At 39.7% G+C, this 19,118-nt stretch overlaps 1 protein-coding gene across 4 annotated transcripts in view; it reads left to right on the forward strand.

Moving 5' to 3' along the window:
• Positions 1 to 19,118, forward strand: part of DHX57 (DExH-box helicase 57) — a 2,066,546-nt gene that overhangs the window by 887,268 nt on the left and 1,160,160 nt on the right. For all 4 annotated transcript variants that reach the window (XM_044057412.1, XM_044057439.1, XM_044057430.1 and 1 more), the window contains exon 13: positions 11,592 to 11,708. In XM_044057412.1, coding sequence (XP_043913347.1) covers positions 11,592 to 11,708 — 117 coding nt within the window. The remainder of the gene's footprint in view (positions 1 to 11,591; positions 11,709 to 19,118) is intronic.

The raw sequence follows: 19,118 nt of genomic DNA on the forward strand, positions 1-19,118 counted from the left end.
AAAGGTTCATCTACTCCTGGTATAATTAAAGCTCACTCTACCAGGTCCATGGCGACTTCTGCTGCCTTTTGGTCTAGGGTTTCTTTGGATGACATTTGCGCAGCAGCAGCTTGGGCAAATCCACATACCTTCATTTCTCATTATAAATTAGACCTGATTTCCAGAGGAAGAGCATCCTTTGGCTCTGCAGTGCTCAGGAATATCCTTCCATAAGGGCCTCCCAGGATTTAAGTAGCTGGGGACTCTGTCCCACAGATTGCAGATAAAATGAAGTTAACTACTTCAGATAAAGAAGTTATGTACTCACCATCTGAGTAGTTATACTTCATTTTTCTGCAACCTTCCCTCCCTCTGTCCCCCTGACCTTATCATATCCATAAGTATGTTGGGTTCTTTGGGCTGAGTTGCTAATGTGTATAGTTGCAGTAAACTTGATCTGAGGGAAGGCAGGAGATGGTGGTGCTTTATGGGTAGGGGAGGAGCTTGGAGCAGATGCTAGAAAATAATTTGCTGGCTCGGATCCGATATGGATCCGAATACCCACAGGTTGTAAAAAAATGAAGTATAACTACTTAGATGGAACGTTATGGTGAGTACATAACTTCTTTTTCCGGCATAATAAATTTTCCATGTACAATCATTTCGCCAATGCTTCTTCCTCTTTTAAATATAATACTTGTTGCTACAGCCAATAGATTCTGGAAATCTTTATGTTTAACCAACAAATTCCAATAATACTTAATTTTTATCACTGTGTCACTAAACTAAAAGGAGTATACATCGTAACAAAATCAGATTTACTACATACTCTCATTCTCCTTTTTTCTCTATTAATGCCCATAAGTCCATGTGACTGCCTCTTTTGTGTACTTAAATTCAAGATGTCATTAACACTTTCATTAAGTATATTAATATCATATCCCCTCTTTAAGAACATACTTTTAGTATTTTCAGTCTCTTGAATAAATTCAGATTCCACATTAGACAATCTCCTCATTCTAAGGAATATTGCTATATGCCAAGGCTCTAAGAGGATTTTGTGTTTTGTTAAAACAACAGTCTTTGGAGGAATTCTGTTTTTTTTTTTAAATTTTGGAGCTTATTGGGATATCTGGCAGTGTGTGGTTGTTTTCCAATAGTCAATCCCCCCCCCCCCCCGCAAAGGTAACCACCATGAAAAACTTCTCCAAAGCTGACTACAGGCTCCTAAAAACAGAGGTTGCTAACTTCACGGCACCTATGTCAATGGAAAATAGATGCATGACTGCCGAATCATATACCATTGCACTGTATGAACACGTACATAAATGCATGGAACTAGCCATACCCAAAAGAACCAAGACGCTCTCCTCCAAAAAAACTGTTGCAGAAAAAGGTGAAGTCCCAAGACTGGAAAAGCTCCCTTATTAGCCTCAACAAAAAGTTGCGATCCCTCATTAAAACCTCTAAAGCCAGCTATGAAGGCAGAATTGCAGCAGACATTAAAAACAACCACAATGCCTTTTGTAGTTATATCAAGAATCTCCACAGCAATACCCAGGTTTGCTCTGAGTTACTGCACAGTGGTACCTCCTGTACTGAGCCAGCAGATATTGCCACCATACTGGCCCACAGATTCAGTGCCAGCTTTACCCCTCTCTCCCTCCCTAAAGGACCAATCACAATACCAGAGAAATGCCAGGTACCCAGCATTACTGCAGCACAAGTTAAAGCTGCATTGTCCAAAACCAAGAATACAGTTACCATGGGACCCGACAATATCCCTGGATGTGTTCTACATGAACTACAAAGTGAACTGGTGCCACATCTGTGTGCCCTGTTCAATCACAGCCTCACCTCAGGTTTTGTCCCTACCGAATGGCACACTGCTACAGTCATCCCTCTCCATAAAGGGGGAGCGACTACAGACTCTGGGAATTATAGCTCTATTAGCCTGATGAGTCTGATATGTAAGGCTGTGGAGCGCATCGTCATGAACCTAATTAACAAGGATATAGGGAATCTGCAAACTCTAGATCCCATGCAATTTGGTATTGTGAAAGGTAGATCATGCCTGCTCAGCCTGGTTGACTTCTTTGGGTCTGCCACCAGAGCTATGGGTGAAGCAGTTCATGCAGCCTACCTTGATCTGGCCAAGGCCTTTCATACCATTCCCCACTCAGGGATTATTGAAAAGCTCACCAAACTATGCATCACCCCCTATATCACTAGGTGGGTTGCAAATTGGCTCACAGATAGAGCCCACAGTGTGAAAGCTGACTCTGTCAGACTGCCGACCAGTAACGAGTGGAGCCCTACAGAGATCGGTCCTGGGTCCTCTCCTGTTTGGCATCTACTTCTCAGAAGTCCAGGCGGACAGACTCTGGCTGACCAAGTTCGCAGATGACTGCAAGCTGGGAGCCATTATTAACTCCCCAAGTGATGTAGCCATTCTACAGAAAGGCCTCACTAAGACCAATGACTGGTGTCAAAACCATGGCCTTAAGCTTAATGCCAAAAAATGCGTTGTCATCCCCTCTGGAAAAAACTCAGTTCCCACTAATTACCCCATCAATGGGAGCCCACTGAAGGTGTTACAAGAGATCTGGGGACACAGGTTGACAGCAACCTCTCCTTTGACCACCACATTGCCACTGTGGTCAGGAAAGTCCTTCTGTGTGGCGCATCTCATTACCAAGGGTTTTGCATCCAGGAAGAAAGAGGTCATTATCCCTCTCTACTCTTCCCTCATTAGGCCAATCATCGAGTATAATGCCCCATTTGGCGTATACCTCACTAGACACATGCAACAGCTGGAAAGGCCACAAAAGTACCTCACGAAGAGGATCCTAGTCCTTAAATAGATGTCCTACATGGACAGACTCAAAAAACTCCAGCTATGTCTCATATCGTGTACTAAGAGGTGATCACTGCTTGACTTACAAAGCCATGTCTGACCCAGCTCTGTTAGAAATGCTACATCTAAAGAAATCCAGATCTCTGCACCACACACTTCAGAGACCTCAACCTTATTACCACAATCAGCAGCACATGCTGGAGGGACAAGGTCATAACCCAGAGACTGCCCATGCTTTGGAATAGACTTCCCATACATGTCAAGCAGAGCACCTCACTGGCCGTCTTCAAGAGAAATCTTGATGAGTGCATGGGAAATAGAAAGTTGTCCCCGGAGATCACTGCAGTGGCTGTACTTGATAGACCCACTAGGAACTAACATCGGGCAGCACGATGCCAGGGCACTTCTATGGGCTAAGTTTGTAAAGGCTCCAGAGCCATTAGCCTAGTACACACCTATGAACCTATATGTAAGGCCATGGAAAGAATCATCATGGAATGATAAATGAGGATATGAGTAACCTGCAAATGCTGGACCCATCACAGTTCTGCTTTCTTAAAGGAAGGTTATGCCTGTTAAATCTGGTTGACATTTTTGAGAGGGTCACCATAGCATTGTATGAAGGTAAGACTATGCAAACTGACACAGCTTACCTTGACCTGGCCAAGGCGTTTAATACAATACCCCATGCTGCAGGCATTATAGACAAGCTAACATATTTAGGTGTAAACCCTTTTATCACTTGCTGAATGGGCAACTGGCTCATTGATAGGACCCAGGATGTCAAAACAGGTGAGACCGCCTCCACCTAGAGGCCAGTCACTAGCAGAGTCCCCCAGGTGTCAGTACTGGGCATGCTCCTTTTTGGCATCTATTTCTCTGAAATGGAAGCAAATACTGAAGGTTTATGGCTGACTAAGTTTGCAGATGATTACAAGCTGGGGGGGGGTATCATTGACTCCCCTACAGACACTGCCATTCTTCAAGAAAGTCTATCTGTGATTAACAAATGGTGCCAAAGCCATGGTCTTAAACTCAGTGCTAAGAAATGCATAATTGTACCCTTTGGGAAGTCAACCATCCTGGCTAATTACCATGTTGATAATATGCCCCTAAGAGTTAACCCAGTGGTCAGGGATCTGTGTACACACAGACAGTAACCTTGCCTTCAACCACCAGGTAGCCACTGTGGTAAGGAAATCCTTTTATGTTGTGCAACTTAAGTAAGGGCATGGCATATAGGTCCAAAGAGGTTATTATCTCACTGTACTCCACCATTATCAGACCAATCATAGAGTACAATGCTTTCTTTGGCATGTACCTGACCAGGCATATGCACCAACTAGAGTGACATCAGAGGTTCCTTACTAAAAGAGTACAAGGTGTAACAAACCTACCTTATGCAGAGCACTTTAAAGCTCTTTTCCTCTACTCAGTCTCCTATAGATTGCTGAGGGGTGATCTGTGCCTGGTTTACAAGGCATCCACAAACCCCACATCTATGGAACTCCTACATATTTGTAAGTCAAAGAGTACCAGAAATATGATGCCTAGGTATCTGAATTTTGTCTGTGACTTAAACAGAACATGCTGGAGAGACAGATGTGTGTCATAGAGACTGCCCCTCCTGTGGAACAGGCTTCCCATCCATGTGAAGCTGAGTTAGTCTGTTACCCAGTTAAATTGCAATCTAGACCAGTGAATGTGGAATAGGAAGTTTACACCAGGCCTGGCTCCCATGTCTGTTATGGACAGAGGTATCTTATAAATGCCTGGCCCTTAATGTCCTATTTGGATGTAGGGCGTCATTCTTTCAGGAAAACCTGGCAAGGCTTAGGAATCCCCCCTCCCCCATGGTCATTAGCCTACTAACAATCATGAATCTATGGATCTGACTGCTATTCTTACACAAGGCTGTAAATGCACCTTAATGTTGAATTTGTTCCACTATACTGCCATTTTCTGTGCACAGCCTTTTGATGGTGGAACAGTTGCGGGGAAAATAGTTCTCTTTTCTGAAGAAATGTATGTGATTTTTTTTCCATGTACTGTAATGGCATTTCATTACAGAAATACTTTGATGTAATTATATCTCGGTACAGCTTATTGTGGACATGTACTGCTCTGAACAGACGTTGCATAGCCACACCTTAATGAGCTAGGCAGCTTGGTACATTTGAATTGACATGTATTAGTGGTACCTGTCAATTTAGGATTGTATCTCTGCAAAAATGTTTTGGATAATAAATATGGATGCCAAGTTATAAGCAGTTATTTAAGTTTTGCTTTTAGATGCATAGGCAGTGGAACTGCTGCATGCTGAATTGGAGTGCCAAAGCACAGTTCCTATTAATGTTTTCTTTTTTTTTTTCAGTCTGAGCATTTCCAGTGCTTTGAAACATTACTTTCAGGGACAAATAATGGTTTTCTTTCATATGTTATATGAGCAAAGTATTTTTGTTACAAGCTTAATCTAAACATATGTATAGTAGGGATGTTACAAAGTTTATAAAGTAATATTTTGAGGAGAAAAAAACAAGCATAAGTTGTTTCATTACATTTATAAAATGCTAGTCAGTGGTCTCATCTCATTTAACGCATCTCCCTGTGAATAATTCATAAACAAGTGTCTGTAAATAAAAAAAAAATCATCTTGTTCTTTTCAGACTCGTGCAGTGTCCCTCAACAAGCCATATTGATGGTAATTTAACTATAATCAGATAATTGTAAAGTTCCTTGCCTTCCTAGCACGCCTTTCCACTCACCAAAAGTAACCCCTGCCTGACTAGATACTCTTTGCTGTTTCGCTGTGATCATGTGAAATACATTATTGCCACAGTTATGTTTCAGCCCCCCCCCACACATGTGCACAGCCTCTCATTGCCAACCAGATTAATTATTTTTTAACTGTGCTCAAGTAAAATGCCCTTTGCTTTTGCACACTGCTCGAAACCCCAACCTACCCTTCAAAATAATTGCTTTCTTTGTGTATACACTTATTTTTTAATTTGAAGTGAAAGAATTTTTAGCCACAGATTCTTGCACAAAGGCACTTCCCTCCATAAGAAGCCATAACGATGATGTGACAGACTTATGCCATGAGGTTATGGCCACAGTGGACCATATATTTCACACTGGTTGTTACCAGTTATACCATATAACACCGTGGCATGCGGCAATGAATGCACAGAGACAGGTGTTTTTCAGTTAGCCCTGTATGAAACGACCTCTCCCACACAGTTGAAATAGGCTGCTGTGACAAAGAGATGTCAACATGTTCCTAGCCTTTTTTTTGTAAAAAATCAAAACGATAGAGGCAATTTGTTGAATAAAAGTTCCAAGAATTTATTGTGTTAGCACTTTTCGTAAACCAGTTACTTCATCAGACACACAAAATAACAACTCATCCTTTTAGTATATATACTATAGTAATCAATCAATTAAAACAACTTTAAATTTCCCTCCAAAATTTCTTAAAGAAATATACAACAAATAAAAATAAACAACAGGTAAAAGAGAAAGACAAACATAAAAGATTTTCCATTACATTAAAAATTCTTTAACCACAAATGTAAACCTATTCAAGAGCACCTATAAGGATAAAATATACATCATTTTATTTTATTTTATTTCCTAATACCCTTCCTATTTAGCACTGGCTTCAAGGGTACCATATCATTTAGATCTAAGCCTCTATGTGCTCTCAACCTTAGAATCCACCTCAGTTCAGTGAGTTCTGTATCATTAACCATATCCCATAGTCTTTCACTAACTTGTTGTACCTGCAGGACTTGGAACATAAAAGTGTGGTCCTCACCCATAAGTAAAGTGTGCTTGGCCAGGGCACTATGGTCATCCCCCTTCCTAGTACAATAGAGGTGGTCTCTTATACGCTCTTTAAGTTGACAGTTCGTTTTACCCACATAAAATCTAAAGCAGACTGTACAGTAAGCCAGGTATATTAGGTTCTTACTGTTACAGCTTGCTTGTGCTCTGATCTCCCACAAAAAACCTGTTCCTGGATGCCTATAAAATCTAGATGTATCTATATATTGGCAGTAATTACAACTGCCACACATTTTGTACCCCTGTCTATGGTCTCCAGTCATCTAAATATCTTAGGGTAACATAATTGTTGTTTAAGACTCATCATTTTCTTATGAACAAACTTGGGATATTCTTCCACTGTATTTTTAGTCCCCTCACTCAGTAGCAAAATATGCCAATTCTTTTTGAACACATCCTTTACCTGTTTGACATCCTGTGTATAGGAGATAACTACTGGAACTCTATTATCTTCCCTTATTTCATTAACCCTCGTCCATGCTGTATTAGAGTAATATGGCTTACCTCTACCTTGTCTCTCTGCTTTAACTTGGGCATAAGCTGCTTCTATCTCTTGGTGATTATATCCCCTGTTCTCAAATCCAATTTCAAATTCTGTAAAGTATGATCAAATTCTTCATCCTAATTGATAAGACGTGAGACCCTTAGTCCTTGTCCTTTCACTATATTAAAAAATGTGTGGTAGATGCATGCTATTTCTCTCTAAGTAAGATGGATAGTAACATTCCTTTCTGTGCATTTTAGTGGTGATCCCTTCCTTCCCTTGCATTACTGTGACATCCAGGAAATTGCTACATTCCCTGGACTTCTCCATTGTAAAGTGCAAAAAATTACTACTACTATTGATGTCAAGCAAGAACTCGTTTAACTGTCCCTCATTCCCTTTCCATCCAATAAAGAGATCATCCACAAAACACCTGTACATCTTAATACATTGATTTCCCCTCATAGAGATGAACTGATGTTCCCATTCATCCATCACTAAATTGGCATATGTATTGGCGCAGCTAGTCCCCATAGCAACACCAGCTGCTTGCCAGTAACATAAGTCATTAAATAAAAAGATGTTATGCTCTAACACCATTTCTACAGCATGCATATAAAATCTATTTGTTGAAATGTGTGTTTGCCATGTCTTACGAAGGATGCTGTCAACATTGCTAAACATGTCTTACTAAGGATCCTCTCAACATTGCTAAACCTTCTACATTTGGTATACATGTGAATAAGGAAGTAACATCCAATGTTACTAACCAGTCAAATACTACGCCATTTGTCCCTCCACATATTTCATATAGATCAGTTAGGAATTGTTCAGTATCTTTCAATATATAGAGGCAATCTATCAAAACCGACTTGAGCTGTTTATCAAGAGCGTATAAGAGACCACCTCTATTGTACTAGGAAGGGGGATGACCATAGTGCCCTCGCCAAGCACACTTTACTTATGGGTGAGGACCACACTTTTATGTTCCAAGTCCTGCAGGTACAACAAGTTAGTGAAAGACTGGGGGATATGGTTAATGATACAGAATTCAAGGAACTGAGGTGGATTCTAAGGTTGGGAGCACATAGAGGCTTAGGCCTAAATGATACAGTACCCCTGAAGCCAGTGCTAAATAAGAATGGTATTAGGAAATAAAGTAAAATAAAATATGATATATATTTTACCCTTTTAGGTGCTCTTGAATAGGTTTAGATTTGTGGTTAAAGAATTTTTAATGTAATGGAAAACTTTGATGTTTGTCTTTCTCTCTTACCTGTTGTTTATTTTTATTTGTTGTATATTTCTTTAAGAAACTTTGGAAGGAAATTTAAAGTTGTTTTAATTGACTGATTACTATAGTATATATACTAAAAAGATGAGTTGTTATTTTATGTGTCTGATGAAGTAACTGGTTTACGAAAGCGCTAACACAATACATTCTTGGAACTTTTACTCAACAAATTGCCTCTATCGCTTTGATTTTTTGCAAATAATTCTTGGGGACGTGCTCACATCTTTTGGGACTATTTTTACTGTTGTTCCTAGCCTTAATAAGAATGTAGACATAGCTCCTATTTTAATAGTTGAATAACTAGCACCATAATATTCAGGAAACATGTTGCATTATACTGTCTGCCTGCCATACTGTGCACAATACTTGACACTGCATGTGGCTGCGAAGTAAAACAGTAAACCCTTGTACTAGCCTGTTCGCATTGTAAGCATGGTCTCTGTTCCTTTGCAGTCCTAGTAGTTGCAGCCCATGTACTACTGCCTCCGCACTGGGCACAGTATATTGCCATTTTTTTGTTTTGCACCACTTTGGTTTATACATAACATGCTTTATGTGATGGGAGCAGCTTGCAGCCAGTTGTAATGTAGCCTTTCTCATCTGTATATATTGTAGCTTCCAGACAAGTGTCCTGCTGTTAGGGTTTTGTATAAATGTGATTATATAGTGTTTGGTGCATTTCCTCACATCTCTCATTTTAAGTAGATGGTGTTTGACAGACAGCATGACAAACATCTGTTAACAGGGCAGCAGTTGCGGTGCGAATACTTTGCCGTTAGCAAGGCAGCAGTCAAAATGTGCGGTTGATGTGAAGTCATTGCTCCTTATTGTTTTTTGCTTTTAAGTTTGTCTTCATCCTGACAGTATTACTGATTTTTTCACATGTATCTGTCAACGTGCACACACTTAGAATTGGGGACAAAGGAGTTTGACAAATAGGAACATCTGCTGAGAAGGATAAATCAAGATGGGGAAAAAAACGTTAAGGGGGCAGTGGCCAAAATGTGCACTTCACCTGAAGTCATTGCTGTTGTTTTTTTTCTGGTTTTACTTTCCTGTTCCTTTGCAGAGTCTTACTGATTTTGGCACATCACTACTGCTTACTGCATTGTTCTGCTGGAGGTTTTTATTTTGGGTTTGTTGTCAGAGTACTACTCATGTTTCAGGCAAAGTCAGTGCTGCTTATCTTCCTGTTGTTTTGCGTTTTTCATTTCATCTTTGTTCTCGGAGTGTCAGTCTTTCGTGGCAAGTCACTGCCACTTAGACAGTAATAGTGTCAGGACAAAGACCAACTTAAAAGCAGAAAACAATAAGGAGCAATGAGTTCCCAAGCTTCTGTGTTACTTCCTAAAAATGGTGTAAATCACAGATATTAAATTGTGAACAAATAAGGAATTGCTCCACTTTCTGACCACCTGCTGATTTTTAAGGTTCACTGTGTTAACATGTGGAATGCTGAGAGTCATATCTGTCAACCTAAACACACAGGCAAAGGGTAAAATACCTTGGAGAAATAGGAACATCTGTTGAAAAACTGAAGTGAACATGGGGAGAAAGGACTTTGAAAAATAAGATGTGTTGACAGTGTCAGCATGTAATCATGCTAACTTTTATGTTACTTTTCTGTGTATATTTCGTGCCACTCCTGCTGCCCCATTAATGGAAAAGTACCCAAACATCCTGTCATAGTATTGTATTGAGTCTGTACAAACTAATGCTTTCACATTACCTGCCCCCCCCCAAAAAAAAACACAGCTTTCTGACTACATATATTTCAGTCATTTGAATGCAAACAGGTAAAAGAAATATTGGCCAGAATAATGTACTTTGACTCGTTTCTCTCATATAGACAGTGCCCCTTCCTGACGGCCATATCAGTATTCATCTAATCATGATTAGGTAGTGGCTTGCCCAGTCTACAACTCTGCTCAGAACCCCAGAAGTAATCACTTTGTGACTGAACAATTTGAATATTTGACAGTAATCATCTGGTCTTTAGCCAAAAATGGCATTTGCTGCTTATTGGAATCCATCTTTTACTGATCAGTGTTAAAAAAATGTGTGGATCCTTTTTGTGGGCACTAAGACTTCCCATAAATTTATCTGGTTTACTTTCAGTCATAGCTGGCCTTAGACATAGGCCAACCAGGTGGCCGCCTAGGGCGCCACTCTAGCAGGGGCGCTTTTCCAATATTTATTTGATGTAGGTAGACCAGGATGGGGGCACCAGGTGGTGTGGTGGGGGGCACCGTGGAGCCCTTTTGCCTAGGGTACCAGTTGACCAAAAGCCGCTCCTGCTTTCAGCATTAATTTTATGTAAACTTTAAAGAATAAATACTCTTTAAGATTCAGCTGCTCCTTATACTGATCTCAAATTAAATGACTTGAGATCACCAGGAAAGCACTGACATTGGTTGTTGTCTGTAAGCATTCAATGTCTTTGCTGACCTCACATAATAACAGGCTATGGACTGACTTAGTCATGGCCTTTTACTGTGTAAAAGGATGAAAAGGGAGGGCAGTATACCAATTAAGAAACAGAAAATCTCACTTCCATGTTATCTTACATTCTTTGTTGTAACGTTAATAAAATGATTATCCCTAAATTGTTTTGAGGGAAAGAAGGTGTTTTGTTTTTTTTTAATTCTAAATTCATATTTTTCATGATTTTAAAATAAAAATGTATTGAAAAACTGAGAACAGCTGCTGTTCCATCCTTGTCAGAGGGTGACAAATGATCTGTGCGCCAATAGCCAAGTGTTTAATATAACAGTAAAAGTGAGCTTTTTTCATTCTTTAACAGATTTATTTTATTTCCTTTCAGGATTGCTACTTGAAGTTCTTTTAGCCTTCATTTTTAAAGTTTCAGCATATCAGTCATGTCTCCCTCTTTAGTTTGTCTCCTGTTTGTGAAAACATTAATTAACTTAATATGGAATGATCTAAGCAGCAGTACAACTGCCTTTTCCTGTGTAGTGAACTGATGAAGATAATGATAGTGGCCACTGTTGTCAGTTTGTATGGCCTCAGAGAAGCAATTGCTGAAAATAAAAGATACAGTTACTCTGCAAAATGGTAGTCACCTTGGAAGTATTTTGTAACTGAGTTTGCATTTTTTTTTCTTGTTGCAGGGCTCAGCAAACATGTTATAAAAACACTAGCTGCCATGGACCTAGAGAAGATTAACTTGGATTTGATAGAAGCTTTACTTGAATGGATTGTAGAAGAGGACCATGGATATCCACCAGGTAGTTTCACAATGTGTGATCTAAATGTGCCTGCGCAGAAAATATTTAGTTGTTTGAGGGAGGATCTTTTATGGAAACTGATCACTGGACAAACCTGGTAGACCCTTTTTACTAAACACTGATTCATGATATTTAACTTCAGTTGCTGATTATCCTACTTTCTTACATCGATGAATGTCTGCTGATGTGTGAGGTGGTATTGTATGAATAATAGAATGTGAACAGGGATTTAACTCTGTTTTGAGATGGTCAACTGATGGCATCATCCAATGTTTGTATTAAAGGAAGCCATAAAGTAGTTGCTGTCATAGTTCTCAACCATCCATCTCCAAAATGAGGAACACTAGCCCTCATAATCTGGAACAAACGGGCAAAACGTGGAACACATACTAATGGCTTACTAACAACTTCAACTAGGAAGGTCATAGGGTGGACAAAATATGCTGGTTTTACTTAAAAAAGACCTTTAAATGAATTAATGTGATTCGTTTCCAAAAAATTCCTAAAGTGAATGTGTGATAGGCCCTTTCAGTGTGGAACGCTGAGAAACATGAACTTTTTAAGACCCCAAATGAGGTACGTTCCTCGTAATGAGGTACACATGAGAGGTATGGCTGCTGTTTAATTATATTGTTTCTTTCCTCTTGTCGTTTGTTTTATTTTTGTAATTTCTAAACTCAGTTATGTCTAACTGCTCCCTCCAGCAGCTGCAGCAGGCTTTCTGTACTGTCTAATCTATAAGCAAAATTAAGAGCCAGAATTTGAACTAAGGTGCCTCCCACATCTTCCTGTCGTATCCAAAGTTAGCTGTCAAACTTATTAGAAAAGACAAAAAAGATCAAATAGGTAGCACTAAGGTGCAGAGACAACTGTATAGACTGCTGTTTGCGTATTTCTTATTGCCATGCTATGGACTCATCTATCTCCCAGTGCTGGTCCCATTCAGGGTCCACTTCCTTAGTCTGGTGATCCAAGTCAGATCCACTCCCTACCTCTACTCCCTCAGCACTTCAGGTGAAGAGCAAAAACAAAAAAAAAAAAAAAATGACTCGATACAGCTTACCACACATGACCGAAGTGCTTTTCTGTAGTAACATTTCTGAATGACGATAAAGAAAAAAGAATGTAGAGACTGCACTTCTTGATCATGCCCCCTAGTATCTTACACCTAGGGCGGCTCCCCATTCACTTGGGTCATGGCTAAAATGGGGTCTGATCACCAGTCCACTTACCCAGTTATCACATTTTAAATAAATCAATAAAAAATGTTGAATGTCTGTCTGAGGCAGTCTGAGATGGAAGCATATGTTATTGCCCTATTGGAACTAGGTTTCAGTGGTTATGTTTTGCAAGGTTTAGCTTGGTTCATCAAAGGCGAACTCACAGTAGATAGCTTTGAGATGCCTAGTATATTGAGTGACACTCAGCCGGGAAGGAATTGATTCATGTGACATCACATGACTAGGCCCATTTTTTGTCTTCATTTCTTGTTGCGAGTGCCATTATCATTCAGTATTGTTATTGCATCAGAAAAATGTAACTGTGTAGTACTTCATGGTAGTTGTCATTAACTTTCAACAGAAAATCACCAGAGCAAGATGGACATCTACTTGTTTTCATTGGAGGAAGCAAGTTTAAGCTTTCTCTAAATCCATCTGAAGATGTGGTTGTAGTAGGCAAGTAACATCTAAAAATTACAAAATTGGTCTGGTAGAGTCTTGTGATATTTATCAAAAGTTTAACAAGCCTACCAGATTTAAGGTATTTCAGAGTTTTATCCTCCTGTATGAGAAATGTGTAAGAAATTAGAGGGGTGTTTTGAGGAAAAGAACACTTCTGAATTCAAATAAGTCAAAAACTGAGTCAGAAAGAGAGGATAACAGAGTGAGGAGAGAAAAACTATTTAAAACAACAAACTATATTAGCAGTCAAGGAGGCTATCACACTTGTGCAAGTAATGCTAAGCCCTTTGACAAGGTCTGTTAGAGGATGTACTTCCATTTTTTGATGACTTCTTACAAAAAGGATTATATGATGACATCAAAGCAGACATAGGACATCCAGCACTCCTGCTGCTTACATTCATTTAAGCTCAAAGAAGCACTCTTGTTAGCACCTACACTGGAGCCCTCCAGAATACTACATAAGCAGAAAAGATGGCTGACCAAGAATCATTAGAGTAGACAATCACCAAAACCACACACAACTAGTGGCTTTAGCTGCATCAGTCTTCAGCTTCTGCTTTTCTATTTTCCCCACCCACCTTCACCTGCAAACTGTTTATCCAAGAATATTTTAGTATGGTGCAGCAAGCAGCCAGGCACCATCTGGGACTGTTGTTCTACCCCCCCCCCCCCAGGCCAGAGTACTTCTCTATGTAGCCATTATAACTGGGAACCTTTACAGCAATGATAAAGTTCCCAGAAGGGGGAAGTATAAAATAAATATCTTTCTTTTATCCTAAATAGGAAAGGAAGATTATTACTTCTACCAAACTGAATTGCCTCCATTTACAAATTCAGACTTAAAGGGCATGTTTTTGACCCTGCTGGGCTGCTCCCTTTCTACCCTCCTGAGGGCGTTTCTGTTGTAGAGACTTTAAATTGCATTGGTAACATTTAATTTGGTCTGCTAATGATTCCTTTTGCACAAGCACGAGGTATGTAAAAGTGAAAGCTCCTCATTAGCACTCTTCAAGAAAAATCTTGATGATTGGATGGGAAATAGGAAATTCACCCTGGAGATCACCTCTGTGGCTCTGCTCGACAGTGGCACAGGAAAATAATTTTCTTGGGTGGCAAAAGCCAGGGTATCTTTTTGGCTGGGCTTGTATAGGCCCCAGGGCCGATAGCCTAGTACCTACCTATGATCATAATTACTGAGCCAAGCGACACTCAGCCACCATCACCAAAGAATACAAAAAGACTTTCATACACCCCTTCAGGAAAGACAGAGTCTTCTTAATAATGAAAAGTCAGATTTTCATCAACATCTTTTTTTTTTTATCCCGTACTACTGGTTGCAGTACCGTTAGACAGAGAACTGCAAATGCTAGACAGGTGTAATAAGGAAATGTATAACCTGGCAGATTAGCTATGAGTATATTAGATTATTTAACTTTTGTGATAGGGAGCTTATTGTTTTAGTCGTGATGTAGGATATGCTTATGACATCCCCTTTGGTATAATGGGGGTACACACTGAGTTCTCTTCACTGAATGATGTGACCCTTATGTGCTTCTTGTGCTGGAAATTTCTTCCAAACAATACTCTGATTAGGTTTCACCAATTCATCTGCTTATGTTATGTCTGTTTAAGAGATATGCAGTTTTCTGTGGTGTGGTAGTGTTTGAAGTGATTTCTTATTCTAAGAGAAAACATTCTGCTTCAACTCCCATCATACTTTGGAATACGCTATTCACACTTGTATTGAAAGCCTTTACCACTTGTTAGCTAAGGCATTTTCTGCAGATGCCCTTGTGCAGTAGTGGAATGAGTTATTATGTTTTGGTCAAGAAAGTAAAGAAATTCTAATGTAAATTATTTTGTTGTGAGTGGCAATATAATTAGGTTAACTGGAAGCAGTGAAAAGAATTTTTGGTAGTTTTGGCAAAATGCCACTTTCTCTTTTCAAATATACATCCACTGCAGTTATGAAAACACTGATGTGAAGCCACTGCAAAGTATTTTTCAAAATCTGGATGAAAATTCCTTTGGGTGTAGTGGTACATGTCTGGGCATCTTCTGTTCCACCTGACATGGCACACATACCCCTACACACATTCTGAATCTTTTCATCCCTATAACTTTGTCCACTAGGTTACCTTTCTTGCTAGGCTTTCATTTTGCCAGTGACAAAATGATCTGTATGGTGTAGTACCAGTACAGCATCTATCAGCTTACAGGCTTAATGGGCTTATTACTTGAGTGCCTATTAAGACATGTCCCTTTCCCCATGAAGGTTCAAATTTTTTTTTAAATACTTCAAGCTCTCAGATGCATTTGTTGCTGCAGGCCAGCCTTTCCTCATGAAACAGTTTGGGGGTCTGTTCTTGGTGCTGATGTTATAAAACTGTCTGTAACAGGAATGTCCAAGAAGTGTTCCTTGCTGAAAGTATTAATGTACTCTATGATTCCTTCAGAAGCATTATCTGAAATTTCAGGTGAGAGAAGTCTAGAGAATCTGTCAGCAGTTACATTACTCTTGGAAACATTACAATTACACTCTGCTTATATTGTAGCTATCTCTGTATTCTTGCTGTTGCCCTTCAAGCATATCTCTTAACTGTCCACTATTTCCTAGAGAATACCAAGATTTGTTTTCTTAAAACAACAGGGTGACGTGAAATTCTGAGTAATCCATTTAAATCATGACTTTCGGTTTTCCCCTTGATAGTCTTGTGTGATCAACTTGCAGCCCAGTTACATAACCATTAGGCATTCTGATGTCACTAGAACTGTGATTGTGACTGATTGCTAGGGAGGGTGAGGCAACTCGGTATGAGTAATGTCTTGCTTATCTAGTGCCAGCCCAGACCCATGATCAGGAGGGGTTCTCTCTCTGAGTTGAGGAGAACCAAAAAAAGAAAAAAAATGATGATCTCTTTGAAACTACAGAAATCCACTTGCCACAAATGTAACAAGCGGATTTCTGCAATACCTCTGACTGCAGTTTAAATACAGTGTCTGCATTCATTCCTGACCAGTATTGCTCCATCATCATCTGTTGATTGTGCCACCTAACATCTTGTGCCCAGAGCAGCCATCCCCTTTTACCTCACCCTAGCTACATTTTCGCACAGGGCACAAGTAATGGTGATAAAACCAGACTATACTGCTGATGATGATGATCTTCACATTGCTGTAGTGTTACATACAGGTCATTATGGGGTCTATATTACCAAAGCAAAAAACCCTATGCACGAATACCAAAACATCGACCCCTATACCATGAACCACAAAAATCCTGAACTTACTAAACCGCAAAAAAAAAAAAAATATGGAACTGTCATAGTTGGCCAATCCCACCACCCGCTATATACTACCTACCCAAACAAAATAAATAAACCACATACATACACTAACCAAACCCTACTTCTAACCTAAACTAAAGCACCAAAACCTTACCTCCAACACTACACTAAACCCCACAAACACAACTATCTATACACTCTCCTTATCCCCTCCCTAACCCTAAGGTCCGTAACTACCGCACACATCCCCTACAGACATACACCTAAACAAAATAAATAATACACATACATACACTTAAAAAAACCCTACACCTAACACTACACTAACTCTTACATACATTACCTATGTGTGCACTTACCTTAACCCAAATCCTAACACTAAAGTTCTATCTATTGCACACTTACCTTATGGAGCTATACCGCAGACAGTCCAACCAAAACAAATTGACATTTCGAAATTCGCGGTTTTAAACGTTCGGGGTTTACTTACTTCGTTCAATACGGTAGGAAATAGTGGACAGTTTCATTTATTACTTTATTTCATATGGTCTTCGTATTCGCCTAAAGGGATTTTCAATCGCGTAATAGGAACCCGTCATTATGTGTATAAAACCTCCTCCTTTGATACAAAATAATTCAAACATTATGTCACTGGAAAATGTTTGTAAATTTTTTGCTAGCCCAAACAAAAACCTTTAGCTCTTATAGTTGTAGCTTTATGTTTACTGTCTGAAAGGATAACAAATATGATGAACAGTAGATTGCATATCTATCTTTCCTAATCTTTGACAGACTGATAAGACAATGATGGGTTACTAGAATAATGCTTGATTTATGAATGTGTCAAGCATTAAATGCCGCACCTTCCTCATCCCAGAACCTTCACATGGTATACATCCTGGACAATTCAATTCCTTGTTTGGAAGTCATGCATACATCACAGCTGCAGTATGAGATATAGCTGTTTCCCTTAACTGCCTTAATTTGACTGGTATTGTTTGTGTACAAATGATACCACTCTCACTATAAGAAATAAGCCTACAGGCATTATACATTCAAACATCACTGCAGCTTTCCAGTCCCTTGGCATTGTGTACTTAACATTAATCTAACCCAGTTGCTTCCATCCTAAACTGCAGTCTCCTTCCTGCAACAGTATCATGGCTTGTTGCTTCTCCTTACAAACTCTTCATGCAGGTCTCCTATTCAAATACCGTGCCTGCAAAAAACTAAAGTAATTACCCTAACCCAGACCCTTCCATCGTTAACTGCGATCTCCTTCCTTCAACAGTATCGTGGCTTGTTGCTTCTCCATACAAACTCTACATGCAGGTCTTCTATTCAAATGCCATGCCTGCAAAAAAATAGTGAAGGTTTGATGTTGTAGAAATGCTTTACTGTACATTTTAAAATAAGTCATTATAACTGCCCGATACACTGCCAGGGCTGACAGCTGCTTGCCTTCTTCTATATTATTTTTAGTCTCCCCCATTTTTGAATACCCCACATTACTTAAATGAGAAAAACTTGCTGCCTATACCCTAAACACTCCCCTCGCTCCCTACCACTTAGTAATTTGCTGCAGTCTCTCTTTTAAAGTTACACTATCTTGCGACATAATAAGCATTAGGAGCTTTACAGCGTATGGGGAACTTACGTTTGAAATCAAGGGTCTCTGATAACGTTTCTGGGCTCCATAGCTATGGCCAAGGTCCTGAAATTATAGTATGTATCGAGAATGGCTTGCTGTGTAGGAAGTACCTCCTTCTTCATCTTTTGAGCCGTTAAGAGCCAAACCTAGTTTTTAAAACTCACAGGTGCCATTTTTAAAACTTAAACTGAAACCGTCCTGTCCCTCAGCATTGTATACTTAACATGTAAGTGTGATTTCAGTTATAAGACAGAAACTCGTGTTTTTTTTATCTGGAAATGAAGCCTATATCTCTTATGACATTAGACCTGTATTCTGTACTCTTGGCTAGCCTATGATTGAAATTGTATCTGCAGTTGCAGACCAAGGTTAAGTTTGATGTTCTTCGTCTCACATTGCTGCAGTCATAACCTGTGGGTAGTCCGCTGTCCTCGATCGGCCCGAATACCAAAGAGCTGGGCTGGCGTCGGTCATTGTCGCCTAGAGCTGACGTCAGTACGTCGTAGTACATAAGCGCATGACTGACGCCATATCCTCAGTCTTTCTTGCCGCGTGGTCCAAAGCAGAAGCAGCATTTGCAAGTGCCGTTCGGCGTTCTGAAATTTTCATTTATCGAGTTTCAGACCGAAGACCAAGTTGGGCTAAGTACCCCGTTGGGGAAATCTTTGTCTTTTCTTGCCTCAGTTATCCGGATGTCAGAAAAAGTTAATAATTGCATTTCTTGTGGGAAACAGATACCTCATAGGGATTATCATTCTTTCTGTATTCCTTGCTTGGGGCCTGAGCA

The sequence above is a fragment of the Protopterus annectens genome, chromosome 1.part2, assembly GCF_019279795.1.
Source record: "Protopterus annectens isolate FY-2018-M chromosome 1.part2, PAN1.0, whole genome shotgun sequence".
Classification (NCBI taxonomy): Eukaryota; Metazoa; Chordata; order Ceratodontiformes; family Protopteridae; genus Protopterus; species Protopterus annectens.